Source organism: Larus michahellis, chromosome 6 (assembly GCF_964199755.1).
Source record: "Larus michahellis chromosome 6, bLarMic1.1, whole genome shotgun sequence".
Lineage (NCBI taxonomy): Eukaryota > Metazoa > Chordata > Aves > Charadriiformes > Laridae > Larus > Larus michahellis.
Genome location: NC_133901.1, coordinates 41114213 through 41137670, shown reverse-complemented (window position 1 = coordinate 41137670; position 23458 = coordinate 41114213). Strand labels below are relative to the sequence as shown.

The 23458-nt window shown below is 42.1% G+C and overlaps 1 protein-coding gene across 1 annotated transcript in view; it reads left to right on the top strand.

Moving 5' to 3' along the window:
* Nucleotides 1–3311: 3311 nt before the first annotated feature.
* The window catches only part of BICC1 (BicC family RNA binding protein 1), a 113639-nt gene continuing 93492 nt past the window's right edge, over nt 3312–23458 (top strand). The window contains exon 1 of the mRNA XM_074592036.1: nt 3312–3710. Within this exon, the coding sequence (XP_074448137.1) occupies nt 3509–3710 (202 nt within the window). The 5' untranslated portion in view covers nt 3312–3508. The remainder of the gene's footprint in view (nt 3711–23458) is intronic.

Genomic DNA, 23458 nt, shown 5'->3' with positions numbered 1-23458 from the left:
TACAGATGACAGCACTTTGCTTCATAATGGTGTTATGAAGTAAATAAATCTGAGAGTAATAAATAAATGCAAGCTCTGGAATACAGACTGTGCTGTGTTAATTATAAGTGACATTGCATCACTCTTCCATTGATAGATAACCTCTACATCTTGCGCTTACGGAGTGAAGCAATACATCAGCTTCATGCTTTGGCAGCAGCCCTAAGGCAGACCTGAAGCCATTTAATGCTGCTCTCTGATTAGTGACTGTCATTTCTCATCCGCAGGCCCAAGGGCAGACCCACTTTCTTCACAGGAGAGATCCTATACCGCTCTCAATTTGTGGGGTTTACATAGTCCCAAAGAGATGTGACTTATTACAGCAGATCAACCAATTCATCAATCTGCTTTAAAATCATAGGATCTACTTCAGCCCAACAAATATTATACAATAGACTTTGCATATAGCCTGAGTGTGAGAATAAAACGCTTCCGTTCAGTTTCGCTTTTTCTGAGATTTGCAGATATTATGTGTGTGTGAGGTGAGGAAAAGAGACCGGGATGAAAAAAGAGAGACAGAATGTAGCAAAATAGACATGGTATGCCAAAATGAGAAAGATCCTGTTATTGTTTTCTCTGATCAAGCTACTGGCCACAGAAAAATGGCCAACATAAATTGTATATGCCAAAGTCAACTTCAGCTGATGTTCATACTAGCCATTTGATCTTTTATCTGCCAACTTCCACCCATTTTCCCCAATTGTATCCACATTTAATATTATTTTAGTCATTAAAAATGTGGTTTTCTACTTAGTTCAAGTTTTCTGCGTAACAGACGTTTTATTCTTCCACTGCAATATACTGGACAAATAAAATGCCATTCATGCAACAGAAGCGATACTCTACTGAATATATACTACCAATAACTCCTAATCACTAAAGCTGTTTCTTTTTTTGACCATTTATATGGATTTAAATAGGAAATCAGAGAGTTTACTTCTTATTTTTAGTCTAAAACCACACCATGAAAGGGTTATTTTCAGTGATTAAAAACTAAACTGTGTACATCATTATTTTTTAAGAGATCTTTGAATTATAATATTGTTTACAGGCTTGCTGAAAAACAACAACCGCTGAGTTCAGCCCTAGCTAATTGAGAAAGAAAGCTTCTGTGGCTATATTGGAGGAACTGATAAAACGCAAGGAAAGGGACCTCCTACTCTGAGAATCTCTGACTATAAATCTTGCTAGTTTATGAGTGGAAAATACCCAAATAATTGTTTTGCTCAGAGGTGCTAAGCACCTGTAGCTGCTGTGGACTGTAATTGGTGCTGTCGACACTCATAACTTCTGAACATTTGGATTGTGTAACTCACCCGTCCTGACATCTAGAAGACAGACAACTCCAGGTGGTGCTGATCTGGGGCGAGGCAGCAGACTTTGCTGAATTTCAGGTTGTTTTGATACGGGCAATGTTCACTTGCCCATCTGAAAAAAAAAAAAAAAAAAAAGTGGTTGATAACTGTAAACTTCTCAACTGGGAAGAAAAAGGCTTTCAGTCTTTCCTCAGACTGCCCTATAGACCTGAAGTATTGCCACACTACAAGCAAACTATTGAAAGAAATGGAGATTGCAGTGTTTTCATGACATATATTCATATTTTGTTCTATTGTTTTTGACTTTAGCCATTTTATTTCTCATGGTCATGAGAAGTACCAGGATCTTGTGAGGAGTGCCTGCAAACCCCTGGCTAGCATCCACAGAGGCTGAGACCACCAAGAGACTTAAAGACGACTGAATACTAGATGTTTCCTCAAAGAGTGCCTCCCTCCGTGCACACAATGTTCGGTAGAAATGAAACCATGGGTGTTGCAGAATTCACACTGTCATGGCGCTAAGTGGGAAACATGTAAAGATGTAATAAGCCGGAACCTGAACCTCTGTAAAAATGACTGCACGTTGCAACTGGGCACAGCGCAGTTCCCATCTACCTGGAGTACCAGCGCAGCTCCTGACGAATTTTAACATGGTCCTTTCAAGTTGATGTTGACTGTGAGGCGAGTCCACCATCACCTAAGTCAGCTGGGATTTCTGTATGGCTTTCCAGCGTGCGCACAGCAACTTGGTTTGGCCATCATAAATACACGGATGCTCTAATGCTGGAGAACACAGAGGACAGAGAGCACTGGGGGTGAGCTGTGATGCTCCCAGGGTGGGATACCTCGAGGGATTCCAGACACGGTGCTGCCGGAGAACCTTGTAGCTGATGGCTTTTTCACCAGAAAACACTGATTCATCAAAACAGAAAGCTTTTGTTGGAATGCGTGATGTGCAGCATAACTTTTTTTGTCAGAAAGGACTTCTCAGATTCAGGAGAAGAGTTGGCTGGCACTGCAGAGACCCAAAGTGAGATGGGTGTGTGCGCCTTGCCCTCCCCTACCCGATTTGGGCAGCGATCGGCCTCCCAGGCAGCGTGTCTGGCCCCAGGAACAGGAAAAAGCCACAGCCGCAACTGGGCCAGCGTGGCTGCACGGGCCACTAGTGCATTCTTTGGGGCTTAAACCGTTTGTAAAGTGAAACAAACTGGTAAAATCTGGCACTGGGATGCTGGGTGCGGATGAACGCCACGCACCCGCCGCCGGGAAGGTGAGGGATGCCAAGGAACCCGGTTCCCTGCGGTGCCGGGCAGCAGCACCAGGCACTTGGCCTTCCCTGAGGCTTCCTACAGACCAACGGCCGAGCCACAGCCAGGGCCCTGCCTCCTCGCCGTGAGGAGATCCGGCCGCCACGCCGAGACAGCGGCGTTCCCGGCACACGCCTGCAAAACCATGGCTCGCCCGTTTCTCCTGGGCACACAGGCACGTCTCGGGGCGATCGTTTTTAGGCTGGGGGGGGTGTCCTTTTTCCAGGCCCCCCACCCGGCCCGTCGTGCGCTTCACCCGGCCCCGCGCGATCGCCGCCCGCCCTCCCTCAGGCGGCGGAGGCGGGACGGGGGAAGGGGCGGCGGGCAGCGCGGCACCCCTCACCTCACGGCGCGGCCTGCCCCGAGCGGGGATCGCTCTCCAGGGCGGACGGGGCGGCCACAGAGCCCCGCTGACAGGGACCCCGGCCCTGAGGCTGAGGCGGTGCCGTTGGGGGGCGGCACCTCCCCTCCCCCGGCCCGGCCCTGCCCTCCCCTCCCTCCTCCCGCCGCGCCGCGCCGCCGCCCCCTGCTCCCGGGCCGCGGCCGGGGATATCCCCGGCCCCTCCCCGGCGGGCCGGCGGCGGCCCAATGGAGGCGGAGATGCTGTGCGGGCTGCGGGCGGGCTGGGGGCGCCGCCGAGCCGCGGACGCCACCGCCGGCCCGGGGACGCGCACACTCGGCAGGGAGCCGGAGGCAGAGGCGGGCGCAGGCGGCGGCGCCGGGGCCGGGACTCTGGCAGGCGGCGGCTGGGATGAGCCGGGGGGGCGGCTGTGGGGGCAGATAGCGTCCCGCGGGGAGGTGGCCGAGTGGGGCTCGGAGCGGCGGCGGGGTCCGCCCGGCAGCGCCATGGCGGCTCAGTGCGACCCGCTGAGCGGGTACCTGCAGCAGCCCCTCTCCGACCCGGGCTCTAACAGCGAGCGCAGCACCGACTCGCCCGTGCCCGGCTCCGAGGAGGACTCGTCCGGCCCGCCGCGGCCCCTGCACAGCCCTGAGTGGGGTGAGGAGCGATTCCGGGTGGACAGGAAGAAACTGGAGGCCATGCTCCAAGGTGAGGGCGGGGAGAGGCGGCGGCGGTCCCCGGGGGGCGCGGGGCGGCGGCGGTGGCGGCCTGGGAGGGGAGGGGGCCGCGTCGCCGTCCCGGTGGGGAAGGGGAAGGCAGGACATGGCGGGCTGGGCCGGGGACCCTCCTGTCAGCCCCTCCGGCGCCGCAGAGGGGCGGCCGGGGGCTGGCCAAGGGCTTGGGTCCGGCGAGAGCCCCGCCGGCCGGTCCTGGGCGCCGTCGCGGCCTCCCCCGGCGGGGCTGCGGGGGGAGGAGGCTCCATGTTACCCGCCGGGAGTGGGTGGCGGGGGCACCCCTGGGCCGTCAGAGGCGGCTCTGGGCCGGGCGGCCCCCGGCGTCGCGGGTGGTGTCGGCGGCCGGCCCCACCGGGGCTCCTCCCGCACCGGGAGGCTGTGGCGCTGAAGGTCGAGGTCTCTCAGAAATCCCGCTCGAAAAATATGGTATCCCTGCTGTGGCGGGGCCGTTCAGGCTCTGGGCTTTCGAGGAACAGCCGTGTCGCGGGGAGGGAGCCTCCGCAGCCGGGTGTCCCGGCCGGAGGAGCGGGGACGGCGCCGGCGGAGCTGACAGCGGCGGCCGCTGCCTCAGGACCTGCGCTGCCTTTGGCTCCGCTTTCTTTTTTTTTTTTTTTCTTTTTTCCTAACTTAAGTCTACATATTTTGTCCCGGTATGTTTTGAATTATCTCACTCTCAGTGGAAGTTACGTAGGCAGTTTTTGACAAAATAGTGTAAGAGTAACACTTGCTGGTTTTGTTGCTGAAGAGCAGATAAATAGATTTAAACCGGTTGAGGATGTTGTGGAGTGGGGCGATTCCCCTGGGCTGTTCCCTACTGTCTGCTCTGAAGAGCCCATGAGAACGGAGGTGAGTTTCAGGTCTTACACGGACAAATCTTAGAGCATGTTTGCATCAACAAGGAAAGAGGATGGTGGTTTCGAGAAGCTTACTCTTTCCACTGGGACTACTGTTTTGTAAACACTTAATGTTACACTTACCATGTTAACGCCTGTATTTTACCTGCAGTTTCAAAACAAATAAACCCCTGACAAATATTTCGCTATAGTCCATGTGGTGTGTCAGAGGGAAAGCGTTTCATTGCTTTATTGGAAGCTGTAGGTGCTCACTGCCTGGCCATCTCCTGCCTGAGCACCTGCCTCCACCAGCAATGGGAGGCTGTGGGAGCTACCAGAGGGACGCGAGAGGGTGAGTTGGTTTGGTCACTGAAGAGCTGCGGTTTGACTTGGTGACTACAATGATTGGAATTTTTCTAATTGAGATTCTCTCTCCCTGGGGGTGAGTTAATCTTTAATCGTTTAATACTTTAGTGCTAGTAGAAAAATCTCATTATGTAATGCAGTAAAGAGAAAGGAATTCAGAGGAACAGAAATCTCACAAACAGCAACAACTGTTTACGAAGATGTGCTCATCAAAAGTGTCTTAAAACCAAAAACACATGGGTATTGAGAAGAAAAAGTATTTCTGTGTATGAAGTGGTAGGAAAAAGGATCAAAACTTACAAAGTGCTTTAAGAAGACTGAAGGTTGCCCTAAAATTTTCCTCTAGTAGCAAAATAAATTTCCATTATCTCATCCCCCACACAGCCTTTCCCTCTACTGCCTGAGGTAGTAAGCATGCGAGGGTAAACAAAGCTCCTAAGCAGAATCCAAATACTGCATAGGTTGTGTCATCCAGTAGTAACCAGTGTCAAAATGTGAGATCTTTTTTTAGCTTGCTTCTTTTTAAAGTTTTTTTTTTTCTTATAAGAGTGTAGTAAAAAGTGTTTGATTGATAGAGTACAGGGAGTAAATGCTGCTTGCTTTTTGATGAGAGGTTCCTGTGTGTCCAGTCTAGAATACGAATGCTTCAGGTGATGGTTTGAGGAGTTTTTGCATCATATAGTTATCCTTTTTCTGAAGAAAAGTACCTGTTGGACTGGGTAATGAGTGATTTTGTGTGAAAATCTAAACTTTCTGACTTACTGATAATGAAAACCTGCTTATTAGGAAGCATGAGGCAAGCATAATCATTCTTTCTGTCAGAAAACTGTGAACTATTTGTTAAAAATTATCGCTTTCATTCAGTTTCCTCTCTGTACTTTACAAGTTTTCATCTCATCTCTTGACTTCCTACCGCCAGGGTGTCACAAAGCATCATGAAGCCAGTTTTGTAACTGGTACCCATAAATTCGGAGTCAGTTATACTGCTGATCACGAGCTAAAGTTGATTTTATTTTTTAACCTCTTCTCCCCCTCCCCCCCTTTTTTTTTGTGGTCATCTTTTGGGATTGGAAACTTTGACTCCCCCTAGTAGGAAAGGAACATTGAAAAGGAAGTAGTGTGCCATCTCCAGCAACTAACTTGGGTTAGACAATTCCTAGGGTCGTGTTTCCTATGGCTTCTAATACTAGGTCCCTCACTGTAAGTTCTTAAAACATGCAAAAAATGGAAGGGGAACATCTTTGTAGTCTAAGTGGTGATGACCGGATTTCCAATTTCCAAAAGTTATCAATTTTTTTGCCTTTTTTTTTTTAAACTCAAGCTGGTGTAAATAGAACTACTTGTTCATCTTAAATGCTTAAAGGCTCTTCTTTTGCTTTTACCAGCTGCTAGAGAACATGTTTACAGTTGTGAAAGTTACTTCTTAAATGATTTAAAAACTTATGATTTCTTGTAGTGTTCATCATAGCTTTCTTATATTATGGGAAAGTGAGAGCCATAAAGCCAAGTGAAAACTTGGCTTTAAAGCCAAGTTTGAAACAGCATCTGTTGAAGAAACCTGTCAGGAAGTGTTCTCATTCTTGCTCGGGGATCCCTTATTTTTTTGCTGGTCAACATCTGTTGTTTACTGTACTAATGATGAAATGTGAAAAAAAAACCAAAACCAAAACAATCAAGGATAGAAAGAAGCTCAGTGTTTGGCTTGGTGCTTCTGTTACATTCTGTGATTGTGTTGCTGAATTTTATATGCATTTCTGACGTGGTTATTCTCATCTTTCCTGCACTTGATGTCTTGTGGTTAGTTTTTTGGGGGGACAGCGTTGAGTTCAGCAGACTGTGTGGCCCTTGTGGGAGACTGGGGTACCCTACTGTCACATGCAGAGTCCACCCCTGGAGTAAGTACTGTAGCAAGACACCGGGTACCTCTTTCAAAAAAAGAATCAATGTAGCCCGTTTGCTACCAGCTGTACCTGAAGCAGAAACCAAATCTGAATTGAGGTGTCAGAAAATATTGATAGGTTTGAGTGCTACTGCTATTTTATTTTTTTTCCACTTTGAAAAAGTTGTTTTAGCATTTTTGGTGTGTTGAAGTTTGGTTCTGAATAGCCTTAAGATAAATATATCAAATAGAAGGGAGAGGGAGCTTTTCTGAGAGCTTTGCTTTTTCTGTTCGTAATGTCAGAAAATGCAAAAGCTGTGGTAAAAACCTTGGACGTAAGAATAATATTTTCCTGTTGTGCCCAACTATGTTGTATGACTGTTTTATTACTTGCTTATAGATGAGCAGAATAATGTTCCATAAACAAGTCTCACTCTTTGCAGTGGGATGTAAGCTATCTTATGCTGTGTGTCTTGCATCAGAGTTTGTTGGTGAACAGATCTCTAAACTTTTACTTTTTCCAGAAAGAAAAAATATTTTCTTTATTATTATTATTCTCTATTATTTTTGAATAAACTCATCAGCTATTCTTTTCAGCAGTGACAGAAGATGATATTTTGTAGTAGCCCTATTAATTATAGCTGTTCCGCACTAAATTCTGGTGAACACTCAGGTGACTTGACACTGTGGAATGATTTAGTGAATGTTTGAGTGCCTGTTACCATAGCAGCTGAGTATTATTACAAAAATGCAAAACACTAAACTTAGAAAAGCTGTCCAGAAAGTATAATCTTAAGGGCTAATGTCATAACCATCAATAGACTTAGACAAGTTGTCCATGCACCTTAAAAAAACAAAACCACAACCACCACCGCCGTCCAAAACAAAACCAACAAAAAACCCCAACACCACCTTTTTCTCTTGCATGGTGTGTTTTATTCTTGGATACAAACTGTTATGCTGGTCTTGTATTTCAGATAATCCTTTTTCTATGCCATGTTCTTCAACAGACATTGGGGGATTTGATGGGATCCATGTACAGCACATGCTTAAATACTTTGTGACTTTATAGTGCACCAACATACAACAGTATTTGGGTAAAAAAACCAAATCCACGTCATTGTTTTTAAGAAGAATCTGACTCTAGCAATGGTGTGGGTGCCATATTACATATACCTCTTTCTTTAAAAAAACAGCTATGTGCCTGTTAGAATTCAGCTTTTCTCTGTTCTGTTTTGGGCTTTTTATGCATCATCTTTTGGTTTGGTGACTCTATTGAGTAATTTTTTATTTTGGAATCTAGAGACTTTATGGGTGCTTTTGCGTTTTGTTTTCTTTCATGAGGTAATTCAGCATTTGTCTTGGCTATTGATAAACAAAAACATGAAGAAAAGCATAGGCCTACATGCTCAGGAAGTTCTGAAGAGTACTCGTCACCTCAAGCACCCTGTTTGCTGTTGAGCTCATCTTCCAGAGCAGGTTGTGTTGATACGGAGTGGGGAATCTTGGAAAATAGTAGTGACCTGTGCTGACTGTCATTAGTGCCTTCATATGTTAACTGCAGTAAATCTGAATTTATAGGAATCATGTCAGTCTTAATTTACATAATGTAGACTTAATTTCTAAAAATAATAAAGGATCACTTACTATTTTTCAGGCTGTAAGGATAAAAGTAATTCAAATTTAGTGTGAACAGTCAGTTCAAGCAGCTCATTTGACTGAGTACCTTTGTGTAGCTCTCCCTGCTGCCATTGCAGTGTTGGGTGAGCTTTCCCCCGTCCTGCTCCCTCAGTTTTGGTGCTCTTTGCCTGTCATGGGGAGTTAGAAAAATGCTTGATTAGTAATTTTTCACCAAAAGAAGCCCTGCTTTTCTTAGAGGGAAGTAAAATAAATACTTGGATAACTTTTTTGCACAATGTAATCCAGGTGAAACTTATTTACTGTAAATCTACTGAAAACCAGTTGTTAATTCCTTTGCCTAAAGGTCACCCTTGAGGCTGTTGCCTGATCCCAAGACTGTACTTATGCAATGCCTAGTTATGATGCCTGGATGATAACCAATTTATTTTGTTTGCTGATCCATCAGGTGAAACTTGCTGTATTTAAGCAAGTATATTTTCCCTACTTAATGTGTAACTATGTGGGAAAGCATCCTTTTAATACTTTTCTTAAACCTCTCTATTAGTTTGTTTCAACTACAGAGAATGGTAAATTGATGTAAGTGTGACAAGCAACGTTTGGAGGGGATGGGGGGGTAAGAAAAACACTTGTATTTGAATGTACTGAAGAAGATGAAGATGTTTTAGAAAACCTGGCGCTCTGCTGAGACTTTGCTACAAACAGTAGTTTTATTAGAAGCTAGATCCTAAAGACATGAATTAATAGGTTTTGAGCTAGTTAACTGCTTAATAGGCAATTGTAACTTAAATAGACTGGTCCTGACTCTGATGGCTTCTGTGTGGAGATGGCAAGCGCCGTGTTAAATTTATGTTGGGTTTTTATATTTAAATGGCTACGCAAGAATTACTGCTTCTGGATTTTTTTGTATGTGTATGATGGTGGCAGAATTCTGTATAATAAAACAAAATGTACTGTGATCCTTCAAATAATTAGTGTACCTTGCTTGCAACTGAAGTTAAAAATACTCAGAGTGCTGTTGATTTATATTCCTGTTTAAAGTTCCCCGAGTCCCTGTTGGAGCTTTAAGAGATGTGACGTATGTCATTTCTTTGACCAGATTCTTAGTGAAATATTTTCTCAAACTCTTTACTTTACTAGGTTCTAAACACAGTTTCTTTTCCTAGAGGAAGAAAATGTTTTTGCTTTTTTTTTAAACTAAATTGTGAGATTTCTGTTGGTGGTTTTTATGATTTTTTTGTTCCTTGAACTGTATCAGCATAACCTGGACAAGGACATAGTTGTGGCGAAACTGGAACTTTTCTAATAGCATTTACATTTGGTGTTTAACTTGCATGTAGCAGAAAGAAAATATTAAAGTTCTTTGTCAGGTTTTCAAATTCCCAAAATGCTGAATAGTCTATTTCTACAAAAATAAATATATGAAATGAATTTGTGTGACTTGTAGTATAAAAATGTTCTTGCATTCCATTGTTAACAATTGTAATAATACCACTTTCTCAAGTTTCAGTGTTTTTTAAGTAGTACAACGGACTATCATGGTTTGGCATGAACTGCTAAGTTAAGTATTGCTGGCTTGCACATTCCTGTTGGTTATATTGTAATCTTTACCTCCATTGGAAAATATGTCCTATTTTGAGTACTTATTTCAGGCTCTTGGCTTTATGCCTGTCAAACAATGAAACATATTAGTTTCCTTTAATTTCAGACCTCTGTGTTGAAGAATTAATAGCTTTTTAAATTTAATTTTGTCACAGTAGTATCCCTTACTGTGAAGACTCAGTAGTGACTTTCATGAACTTTGAGCATAAAAACTAATATGACTACACATTAGTTGGAGTTCAGATAGCTTATTAATTGTGTGTAGCTGAGGGAATGAGGACTTGATTTAAGGATTTCTTCTTTAAGATGCTACCTGTTAATCAGTGGTAACTTTAAAAATAATTTTGACTTAAGCAACTAAAAGCATTCCTTGAATATATCTGGAACTTTTGTTCATTATCTATTTTTGTTTATGAGTAGGCTTTCTTGTCTCTGCTTCAGATCAGTATGACTATTGCATGGGGCAATGTAACCCTTCATGCTTCAGGGCCTTTTATAGCTGATTTATGTAAAGATGTCTACAGTGATATCCTCTTTACTGGAAAAGGAATATGTAATTTAAACAAAAACAGTATTTCCTGTTAAAGGTTCATTGATATTGTGAGGGAAGGCTCATGAGTGACAGCAGCCCTCTGACAGGGTATGTGTGGAGCTATTGGAGTAACTGGAATCTTTATAGAGAACGGAGCTGTATCCTTTCTGCTGTTCTGTCTCTAGCTAATTGTCTGAGGAGTCTGGGTATTCAACAGGTTCTCTCATATTTATACATAACTGTAGTTTTTGGATACTGGGTGGGGTGATGCAAGAAGAGATGGGTGTGATGGCTAGGGGGTTTAAAACAAGTGCAGAACAGAGATGACGCTAAGCATCTGAATGGATATGCCGCTTGCTTAGTGGCATAACTACATTCAATTCTGCTGCTGCAAACCATATTTCATGAGGAGAGGTTGATGGGCATGTAGCAACATTGGTCTGTCCTAGTCATTATCCTGGCTGTAGTGTAATAGAAACCAGGGCACAGAAATCGGGAAGGCATGCAGTAGGCATCTGCCTGCGGGATAGTTACAGGAGAAGCTCTCATGCCTTTTCTGGGAGATCCACTTGAGTGGGTACCTCCTTGCAGTGCCTGATGCTAATGTAGGCAGCATGGATATCAGAGAGGTGGAAGTGGAGGTCTGCATGCAGTCACAGGGCTATGATTCTGCTGAGGTTGGAGAGGTGTGGTGAGATAGCTCTTGGGATTGGAGTCCTTCCATGACTGGTTACAGGTTCTCCAGGATGCTGAGGAGGAGGTGTTGCCCTTTTATGTGAGAGAGCAGTGGGGTTCCATGGAGCTCTGCCTTGGGACAGATGATGAGCCAATGGATGACTAGTGCATGGGTCAGGATTATTGGGTAGACCAGTATGGGTGGTGTTACGGGTGTCTGGTACAGACCAACTGATTAGGAAGAAGCAGCAGATGAGGCCTTCTTCACACAACTGGAAGAAGCCTCATGTGTGCAAGCCTCGGTCTCCATGGAGGACTCTAACCACCCTGCTGTCTACTGGAGGAACAAGCATCAGGGGCACAAGCAATGTAGAAGACTTCTGGAGTGCATTCATGACAACTTCCAAATGTAGGTGATCAAAAAGGCAACAACAGGAGGTGCTCTGCTGGACTGTGTACCTGCAAGCAAGGAAAAGCTGGTCAGGGATGTGAAGATGGAAGGCAGCTATTCAGAGGGACCTTGACAGGCTGGAGAAATTGGCCAACAGCAATGTGATGAAGTTCAACAAAAGGAAACATGAAGTGCAGCACCAGAGGAGGAGTTACCCCATCTACCATCACAGGTTTGGGCCTGTCAGGCTGGAGAGCAGCATAGCAGAGAAGGACCTGAGGGTCATGATGGACAATCTGATCATGAGCAAGCCCACAGTGTGGCATTGTGACAAAGAAACCCTATAGCATTCTGGGTTGCATGAGAAAGAGTGTTGCCAGCAGGTTGAGGGTGGTGATCCTTGCTTGCTACTCATCCCTGGTGAGACACATCAGGAGTGCTGTGTCCAAACCTGGGTTCCCCAGTACAAGAGAGGCGTAGGCATACTGGAAGAAGCCCAAAAAAGGGTCACAAAGCTATTGAGGGACTGGAGCATCTGACATAGAGGCTGAGAAATCAGGGACTGATTAGCTTTAATCTTGAGAAGAGACGATACAGGGAAGACTTTATTAATTTTGTGTATGTGTGTAAGGGGGTATAAGCAGAGGGAGCCAGACTCTTCTCAGTGGTGCCCAGTGATGGGACAGAAGCAAAATTTCATTTTATGAATTTTCTCCTTTTTCTGAAAAGGAAACAATCCATAAAATCTGGAGACTTGTCACTTTTGCAGTGTTCAGTGCTGAAGTGAGATCACTAATGTCTCTTGGAGAGCAAAGTAATCAAAGAATTCGTAACTACAAACCTTAATGTTAATTTTACATTTTAAATTTTTGAGTTAAAATACTAAATCTAATACTGGACTGTAATATTAGAGCATAATATTTATTAATATGTGTTGCGTAAGACTATAACTAAGCCATTTTAGGTAAATGTCTGATCAGATACCAGTATTAAAAATGGCACGTTGCAGCCTGAACTGTACTCCAGGGTTGATAAAATTGTGACTGAGAATAGGGGTCAATTTGCCTTCCCCAGAGCAGTGAGAAACATTTGCTGGGAAAAAAGTGGTCTGTAAATCCCACCTTTAAAAGTCCTGGTAGGATTTAAATGTATTTTTTTTTTTTTTTTAAAACTTGAGTTATCTTATGCCTGATTATTGATGCTTTTTAGTGTCATATCGGTGAAACTTAACTTGCTACTGTTCCATCAGTATTTTATTTAGGTTGCCTTTGCATTTTTAATCTGTGTTTCTCTTGAATGGGTAGAAAATCACTAATAGCTTTAAAATTTTCATTCTTGTTCTATTTGTTTAGTGTGATTAATGCTTTTCTTTAGACACTTACCACTTTATAATTTATGGTGGCTCCTAAATATAGGCTAATCATCATCTTGCAAGTCATTGTTTGCCATTTTACAGCACTTCCAATTTTTTTTGATGTGTGATATGCAGTTTCACAGGCTAGTTGCTGACCACTGGCTTCTTCCTGGGAACTGCTGCTTCACAATGAACAGTGAAGATCAAAATGTTGGGGTAGCTGGCATCTTCCTCCTTATGCCCACTTACTATTTTTATTTTGACCCTTGTATCATCTCTTGTGCCAAGGCTGCATCCTGTCTTATTTCCTTAAATATTTATATATTGATGAAAAAATAAGGAAATATTTTGGATAGCCTGTGTTAAGTGTTGGTGTAGCCAGGGCTTTAAATAAGTGGCACTGAGAACAAGGGACAATGCCCAGCACACTTCCCGTGTCATTTGGTTGCACCAACCTGAATGATGTTTGGTATGGAGGTGATGCGTGGTGACCCTGCTGTGTGGCTGGTGGCAGCGTGTGTGCACACACAGATGAGTACGTGCCCTCGGTCTTTTGTGTGCAAGGGCTGGGTCAGGCTAATGTGGGCTCCGCTGCAGCCCCTGCCTGGGGAGGGTGCTGGCACCTGAGTCCCACCACCCTTGGTGGCTGGGGCAGGTGGCTGCTGCCAGGGCAGGTCTCAGTGGGCACCTTCTGTGCTTGTCCTCATGAGGGGTGCATGGGTGCTGTGTTTGGGTGCAGACTGCAGTCTTGCCAGGGGTGCTCTGGCCTGTGGGAGCGTGACTGGAGGGTCCCTGGTGGGAGGGGGACCTGCAGCCTGGCTGGGCTAACTGGGACACAGGTCTCCTGCGGCAGTACGTAAAGCACTGCTGCTCTGATGCCTTCAAACAGTTTTTCAAATCATCATCATCTCACACAAGGGTATAATTATCCCTAGTTAGCTCATGTGTGCTTCTTAACTGCTTGGCCTTAAACTGAGGCATCAGGGCTCACTTACAGGGACTGAATAAACTAGACAGTGGTTCAGTGGCCAAGCAGTGGGAGCAGACTGTGGGCTGGAGTGGCCTCACTGGTTCAAGTGGTGTGGTTCATGGACTCCATGCTGTGCTTTACACTGTGTCCTATCAGCTTTATGTTCTCATTGATAGCACGTTAGCAAGTTGTGAAAACAGGTCTTCCTAATGCAGCTTAGATTGGAGCACAGCCGTGTTATCTCTATCGCTTGGATTCATTGTGTAAACCACAGAAAAACTTGTTGCTCAATGTACCCTTCCTGGAAGTCTCTTCCTTGCACATGTGAGTGAGAACAAACAGGAGATAACTTGGTCTTTAGGCTTCTTTTCTTTCAAGTGTGAAGGGTTTTTAAAAAATGTTTATAAATGTATTACTTGTGATGAGAAAGACAGACAATAAAAGGCACGAGATTTCCAGTCATACTGACTGCCTCCCAAATGGCCAGCTGCCAGCAGCTGTGTCTTTTGAATTTGGCATCTTGAGATCAACAGCTTTATAAATGCTGTGGAATAAAGCTACTATTTTTAATGCTTAGGGTTGTTGTGTTGTTTTGTTTTTTGGTTCTTTTTTAAAGTTGCCCAGGTTGATATCTCCTAGAACTTTAAAGATCAGATTTTTGACCCATTTTATCACAGGCTAAGGACTATTGGAGTACATTGTGATCATTTGGGAGGTCGCTTGCCAGGATGCACACAATCTGCAATCAGTTGAAGATTTTCTTGAAGATGTAGTTAGCAGCTGATAAGTGATATGTATGTATGTAGTCAAATATTTCAGCTGTTACACCGTCTCTAGAGAGGTACAAATGCAGCCTGATAGAAATGTTACTGGACTAGGAGCAATACCCTGCATTGACCTGCCCTGAGACCTCAATTAAATTACTTTTATTTCCTCAACCTGATTTGATGGTTGAACCTTTTCCCAGAGGTAGGAGGCTGGTCAGTGCAGTGCCAGCCGCAACATGGCATCAAATTCCCTGTTCCTATGCAATTCCAGTACTCCCCTGGTGTGTAAAGGTTGCTGTAAACCTTGTGGGAAAAATACTCCTTACATAGAAAACTTGATAAACTTGCATGGAGAATCTCTCAAATATTAAGAAAATAGCGACTTCCCATTCCTCTTTTGGCTTTTTGCCTGTTGGGAACATGTGTGGATCCAAGTGAAGCGTGAGCCGTCCATTTTCCATTTGCTAAGCTTCTGTGCAGGCCAGGCCTGCAAGGCTTTGCGGAGTCTCAGTTCCATTTTCCGCTAGAAATATGTGATATCAGTCAGGTCTGCAAGTATTGTATTCGAGGAAAAATAAGCAGTAATCCTTGTGCTCATATGGTTATTGTGAGGCTTGCAGCATGTAGATGCCGAAGAACTTCTCTGTAATACTTTTATATGTACTTTTTACCACCCTGTCCTACAGAGAGGATTGTCTTTTTTTTTTTTTTGTGGGCCTGCCCAATATTTTATTTAAGAAACTATGGGATGGTCATTTTTTTGTCTTTCAGTCATTCTCTAAAGCTTTTTAACTTGTAAAGGTAACTTCTATTTGTTAGAGTTATGGTGCCACAGGATGTTTTTGCTCTAGATGCTTGAATATTATAGAGCTTTTGAAAGCAAAAATTATAAATAAAAATAAGTCCCAAGGAAAGGAAAAAAAAAACCACAAACAACAAAACAAAAATCATAGAATGGTTTGGATTGTAAGGGACCTTAAAGATCACCTAGTTCCTACCCCCCTGCCATGGGCAGGGACACCTCCTGCTAGACCAGGTTGCTCAAAACCCCATCCAATTTAGCCTTGAACACTTCCGGGGATGGGGCATCCACAACTTCTCTGGGCAACCTGTTCCACTGCCTCACCATCCTCACAGTAAAGAATTTCTTCCTAATATCTTTCAGTTTGAAACTGTTACCCCTTGTCCTATCACTACACTCCATGATAAAGAGTCCCTCCCCATCTCTCCTATGGGCCCCCTTTAGGTACTGGAAGGCTGCTATAAGGTCTCTCCGGAGTCTTCTCTTCTCCAGGCTGAACAACCCCAACTCTCTCAGCCTGTCTTTGTAGGAGAGGCGCTCCAGCCCTCATTGAGACCTCACCTCAGATCATTCAAGTGAAATAAGTATATAGTTTGAATATGGATATAAAAAAAAAAGTTTGGGCTGTGTTATTTCTTGCTTACTTGGTGTGAAGTATCTGTAAAAACTAGATTCATTGCCTGTACTAGCAATGAGATGACTAGCAGAACAAAACCAAAATCACATTCTGCTGCTCATGGAACAGGTCAGATCATGGGCTTTGTTTGGTTAAACTTCATTCTTGGAAAGGAATTATGCTATATTTCCTTGTGAGGAAAATCAGGATTAAGCCAAGTAAATCTGGCCTGAAAGAAACAGTGTTAATAGATAATTGGAGATAGGCATTGATAGTACTAACAATTTATCCTAGTTTTTTTAAAAAGTGCCATTTCAGTCCTTCTAAACGTATATGATATATACGTGTGTTTTTTTCATAATGTAACGTGCATATACAGTCTGTCTGTTATGTGATCTACCTGTGCTATTGGTATCTTGTTATATAAAGCTTTAAAATTTGTAATTGTATTGATATGCTAAAGTTTCGTGGTAAGGTTACCAAATATTCCAAATTTTTAAATGTATTTTCACCATTCCTTTTTTGTTTATAAAATATGTTTAAATTCTACCTACAGGTGATGATACTTTTTCCCGTTTGAAGCTAAGTCTGGTTTTAGGGATCTGTATTGCCACTCTGAATTAGTGGTTTAAACTAACCTTTAAATTTGCCTTTTTCTCTATTGCCAATAACTTTGTGTGAATGGAGGGCTTTGATTTTATCTATTTTCATTGGCTCTGTTCAGTTCAGACTGTGCCTGCAGTAAATTTATGGCAGCTGAATATATGAGATTGGTAATTTAAGACTAAGCATCTTGAGAAATGTAAAAAATGAAATTCTTAATTCCAAAATAAATATTAGGTGGATTAAGTGATGCATTTTTATGTTATGGAAAGCTTGAACAGATTGATGTCTTCTGAAGATAGTCCCCATGACCTTTATGGTGAGGTAATTGAGTTGCTTGAGGGGAATATAAACTGGGATTCAGCGAACTGTTTGCTCAATTAATTAAACCAGAAGCTGTGTTGTAAGGTAGTTCCTGTGCAGAACATTATACTGTGCTACAGAAGCTATGATGAGTGAAAGGTTAATCACTTGATTAAAAAAAGTGTTTAAAATCCTATCTCTGTGTGTGTAATACATATATTTAAATAATATGTATATGTAGTTTTATGTAATTCAAATGAAGGATCCATATGCATATCGTCCTTACTGTAACATGGAAATAGTTTGTTTCATCATGATCTACTTTAAAGAATATGAGACTTGGTCTCACTTTTTCTGAATGTGTAAGTGCATCCATAGATAAGAAGTGCTACAGAATGATGAAATATTAAATTGCTTTAAATGGCCTTTGTTTATATGCAGTTAGAGCAGTTAAAATAACATCGATTTAAAGAGTCTGGGTATGGAATACACTTTTAAAATTTTGTTTTATAGTAGAAAAGAATCTTGGTACCTTTTGTTTTAATAAAACAAACGTAAGTGCTGTTTTTTCTTAGTAAATTTACTTCTGGAGTGTGTGTAAAATAGCGGATAAGAGAGAATCTGTTTCTAATCTATTCCATGTGTAGAAACAGTGAATAAATTTGATCAAATCTTTAGTCCTTTATAAGCAATTCCTTTTTGAAATACGAACATACCCTGCAGAATTTTCTTTTCACCCTCTGTGTGGAAGACATTACTGTCATCAGAGTCCAGAATACATGGATTCTCAATACGTGTGAAACTTTTTTAATGCACTAAACAATTGAACATGTAAGGGTGTTTTCTGGGTTGCTTAGCAGCAGTCAGGTTTTTTACTTTAAGTGGCCTTCAGTGACATCTTTAGATTGTTCAGAGATTTGGCAGAAATAAAATCATTCCAGTGTTTGAAACATGAGGAATCGTTTAAGCTGTGAAAAAAGAAGGGTCGGCTTATTGTAAAGTTTTGTTTATATTTAAACATTTGCAAAACACTATATTCTGTGTTCTTGTAAATGTTTGGGATAAGTGAGCGCTGGAAGAGTATTTGGTTGGATGTTAAGTATAGGTTTAGGTGACTTACCACCTGAAAGATGCAAACTTTGATTACAGATGAATTGTAAATGAATTCTAGTTGGAAGTGTATTTTTTATATTTATATATAGAGCTAAATATTGTTAGTTTACTAAAACATATACAATATTAAATATACTTTTTTCTTTTATGGGATATCAAATGTATATTTACAGGAATCTTTTAATAGGGTGGGTCTGCAGTATCACTGCAGAGCTGGTGATGGCACTGCCTTCCACTCTGGCTTGAAACAGCCAGCAGAGAATTCCAGACTGGTTTTAGTCTGTGTTAGAGGGTTAAACGTTAGCAGCTTCCTGCTGCGGCTCCCCGCTGACTTAGGATGCTTTTGGTGTCTTTTTTTCCCTTCCATGTTCTTTCTACTTTACATGATTTAAAGAAGTGCTCATCCTCCAAGCGGAGCAGTGGTTGGGTCTGGTGGGAGAGTACCGCTGGACACAGCGAGGCGTGGGAGAAGCAAGTGGCTGAGTTAAAGGAAAGTTTTACATAGCTGCCCCTGCAGGTTAGCCAGACCAGAGTTTTAGTAGAAGGCTGTAAAGGCCAAGTTTTTCAGACGGATAGGAAAGATTTTTAAAGTGGGAAATCTTGGGACCCGAGAGGCAAACGGAGACGTGACTAAGAGGATTATAAAAGTCCAGTAGCTTTGGACATGCACAGGAGAGATCTCCCCGTATGTCACGCGGCGGCCAGATGTACTGTTCTGAGAGGAGCTGCTCTCAGTGCTTCTGTTCAGCTTCTCTTCTGCTCTCTCTGTTCGTACTGTTTTATCAGGGGAGAGGAGGAGAAACCACTCACCAGCTCTGTTCTGCCTCCTTCCAGCAGTGTGATGAAGCAAGATCATCAACGGGAGCACATTTCGGCATTTTTGCAGCTGGTACACAGACTCGGGGCTGTGGCCGCTTCATGTGAGCGAGAGCAGGCTAAGGGCAGGCATGGGGAGCTGGGAACCCACCAGGGCTGGATGAAAGTTCGTCTTTCTTCCCTCCTCTCCTACCCTGCCCTTTCAGAGGATGTAAAGCACTTACATTTTAGCGTATGCTTTGGTGTAAATACTTTTCTACTTACCTACCCAGGCTTGCCTTCTTTCCACGTGATGTGTTGGGTAGGGAGATCTGGTGGTATGCCAGAGGAGAGCCGCTCCAGTGGATCGGATCTGCTTTACTGGAACGGAGGCAGGAGGCAGTGGTAAGGCAACTGGGACTAGTGCCTTTTCACACTAGTAAAGCAAATTCAGATGCCTCAGTGCATATCGACTTCCATATTAAAGATCTAAACTGGAAGACTATGATATAGAGCTGCTGATTGTGGGTCAGTCATCTTCAGTTTGCAGCATTCTACTCTAAAGAGAAAAGCAACAACCATAAAATAAATTTTGTAATGTCCTAGATAACATTAGAGACTTTAAGATTATAGCTGACCAGTTTTGAGTACAGCTGCTTATTCGCTTTGTAAGGTTTTGGTATTGTGCTGTTTCATTGGTCATCTTAATATCTTGGGAATTATTTTAAAATAATTTAGAGAATATACATATTTTTAAGGTAGATCACTACCATCACCTGGTAGCGTCATGGTAATGGTACACTTAGACCTTCTTATTCTGAAACAGTTTAAAGTCCTTAGTATTTAGCATTATGTTGTAATTTATCCTTTCTTATATTGTTTTAAAAATCAAAGGAATAAGAATGCATTCTTAACAACATCTAAGTAATTTTACATTCTGCAAAGGAAGTTTAGCAACAGCAAAAGTTAAAATATTATAGTCTCTTCTAATTCTAAAATAGAAAAATCTTTCATTGTGGTCTCTTGTAATTCCCAAATGATGTAGCTTTCTCAAACATTCTGCTCTTGGGCTGTATCTCTTTAGTTCAGGTTCAGAAATACAGAGGTAACTTACCATTTTAGGTAGTTCACGAGTTAAACCTTGTTGAATTTTAAGGGATAGTATTGCAATGTCTTTGAGGACAGAAAAAGAGTTGAAGAAGCTTGTTTAGGATGAAGACACTGTTTTTAGGCAAGTTATTATGTAACTTTTGATTTGGTTTTCAGATGTCCTCTAATGACTCCCTAGTACTTTCTTCTGCAAATGACAGTTACTGCCCCGGATAGCCTGCAGGTCCAAACCAATATGTTACTAGCTTCTTTTGCTCAAATGTAGACTGTTTTGTGACTTTCTGCCAGGAACTAGTTAGTTACTGCAACACAGAGGCTGGCAGCCGACTGAGCATCCACACTGGATACACTGGGGATTGGTGCTCGAGCTGGCTCCATGATGCTATTTCTCTAGCAATGTAAGTAGAGTTTTCTTTTCTGGAGAACCACCCCCTAATCTGTGATCAATGCAGGCACAGTTAGAGCTGGGAAACACTTCACTGACAGCTTAGTCAACAGAAGCCGATTTGGTTTTTTTTTCTAAAACAAAATGTTTCTTCTGACACCTTAAATTTGGTGATTATTTTTCAGCAAGTTACAGAAGAGATTTTTATCAATTTCTGCAAATCGGTTTTGCCAAGGTTGTGGGTTCCTAGTAGCCAAGCTGTCTCATGATTTCAGGGTAGCAACTTACAGAGATTAAAAGTGTTTTATGGTTAAAGCCATTTGAGCTGTAGCAGGAAACCTGAATTCAACCCAAATCAAAATAAAAGAAAAAAATGCAAACAGGAAATGTTGCTTTTTTTGGCAGTCTTAATAATAATAGCTTATGAACTCTAGAAATGGAATAGGCCATCTAAACTTTCACCTCTGTTAATTCTAAATTTTTTTTTTATTATGTACAATTGAGATTTGTAGAGACTTTCTGACGAGCTTTTTTGACTTTTATTCTGGCCATTGCGATGTTATTTTTTCTTTATGTCAAGACAGCTTTGGGAGCTTTGCTATGTCTATGGCAAAAGAATAATTTATAAACTTATGTACTTATCCTTGCAGAACAAACTGCTAGTCTCCATACAACTTAATTAGCCCTAATTATATGCACTGCCTCATTGTTTTTAGTCATGTGCCAAAAAAAGCAAACAATAGCCAAATTCTGGTTTAAAGGGAAAGCTGAAATAGTTGAAGTAGCACTGGTAAAAACAGCATGAAGGAAGAAGCTTAAAAGCATAAATAAGTGATAAAGTCATTGTGTGCACAGTAGAAAACACAGTATTGTCATGTTTATCTCAAGAATAGGTGGTAGAAGAAATTATTTTTTTCTCAGATAATGGAACTGTGTGAAGATTAGAGCCACATCTGATGCATTGTACTTGTGCTATCACATGTGGCTGATTGTTATACTTCTGTAATATCTTGAGCTCAAGAATAAGTAGTACTGATAGTAAGCATTGTCTTTAGACTGTGGCCAAATAAATAAAGTGTGTGTATTGTTTATAATTTTTTGTTTTGTTAGAACCACTGATTTCAGTATTAGGAGACGGTATTCTGAATCTTGGGTTTGCATATCTGTGAGTATATGGACTTAATGGCTTTTTCAACTGTAAAAATAGACTTGACATAAAATCACTTGGAGTTTCTGCTAACTGGGAAAATTCCTATGGATTAATTGTAACTCTAGGAAGACCCAGTTAACTAAAGTCAATAGTAGGAGGCTTTGCTTGATACTTATGTGTGGGTAGGGCTGTTTGCCATTTTTTGGGAGTAGGCATAATGCAGTTGTATGCTGCTTACTCTAAGTGCACACTTCCACTTTAGGGAGGATTTTTCTGAACTTAAAATGCTCATTTTCTCTGGTGTCTATCGCATCTGCAATGTGACAGCAGAGCTGAGCATCTGCTCCCCTGCTAGAGTTCTCTCTGGGGTGAGTTATCCTTTATCCGTGCCTTTGTGATTGAAGATTACCGAGTGAAGGCTCCTTTAAGATTTCAAGAGGTAGTTCTTATGCAAATACCTCATGTCTGGAAGTGGAAGTTTCCAGTATGATACATTTGCAAGAAAGCTCTAGTAGCATAATTTACAGTATTATTAACCTTCTTCCTCTTCAAGTGCAGTCTTCTGCAGCCTTGAGATACTGTTTACTCTGCTTAAAGACTCACGAAACATGAACTTTCCAAATATTCAACAGACGAACTAGAGCAGCAAGTCCTCAGTTTTCCCTTTCTGCTTAGTTTTAAAGCTAATCCATCTTAACTGCATGAAGAATGTACTTTTTCTGTTAGCTGGTTTGCACTGCACGAAGCTATAGTTCATGTTGTGGAACATCTTGAAGTCTATATTATTGTAATGAAAGAGGAATGTTAGGAATCTCTTGTGGACAATTTGTTTTTTGCCACAGAGCTTTCTGTATCCTTGCTTTGGATGGCGAAGAGCAAAGACTGTAATTGCTTGTTTAATTTTTCTGTTCCCTAGTAGTAGGCACTTTCTGATGCAAGGGTTCCATCATCTATCCTCCTCTTCCTGTCTTAGGAAAATATCGTAGGCTTGGCAATTTTAGGTAAGATAGATATCCTTAAATTTCTTGTTTTCAGAGAGGGTAAAGTTAACTTGCAGAACTTCCCAGAAGTGTAAGTCGGACTCAATATGTGAAAGACTTCCCTTGTGAGGGCTTGATAAATCCTAGAGGAAGTAATAGAGGACTTGAAAATTTCAGATTTTTCTGTGATTGTGATACTTGCCTGCATGCATTGCAATTTAGTGTTGAAAAATCACGTGGCTTAAAATAATCATCAAAAAGAAAGTGAGACCAAGTTACAGTGTGTGTACCTTTTATGTAAACTTTATACTTTTTAATGGAGGCTTTATATTCCTGCTCTTCATTGTTTATCATTTTCTCATATTATTCTCTTAATACAGACTTTGATGTAGAAAGAAAACCTAAAGCAATTTTTTTCCAGTATTTATTAACTGGATCTCCTTAGGAACTAGAGCAAGGCATTGTTGCAGTTTTTTATTTTATTTTAAATAGGCTACTAACTAATGTTTAGGGGAGACAGAAGGCAAGTATGAGCGCATAAGGAATACTGACCAATCTGTACTCTGTGGTGGTGGTTGCTTTTCACTGAAATACAAACCTGAGATCCCCTTGGCTGTCAAGTGACAAATGTGCCATTGTATTTTTACTCTCCATCAAAACTGAGTACTGAAGGCTTGGCTTATTAATTCTGTTGAACATAAAGTGCTCATATCATTCCTTTTTGGCTGAAGATATTACTGATGGCTATTGCAAATAAGCATACAGTAATTTATTTCTCTTTATTGATGGGTAACTTTTCTCCTTCGCAGAAGCTGGGCCCCAGTACATGCTTATGTCTGGGAATGCTGACTTTGAGCT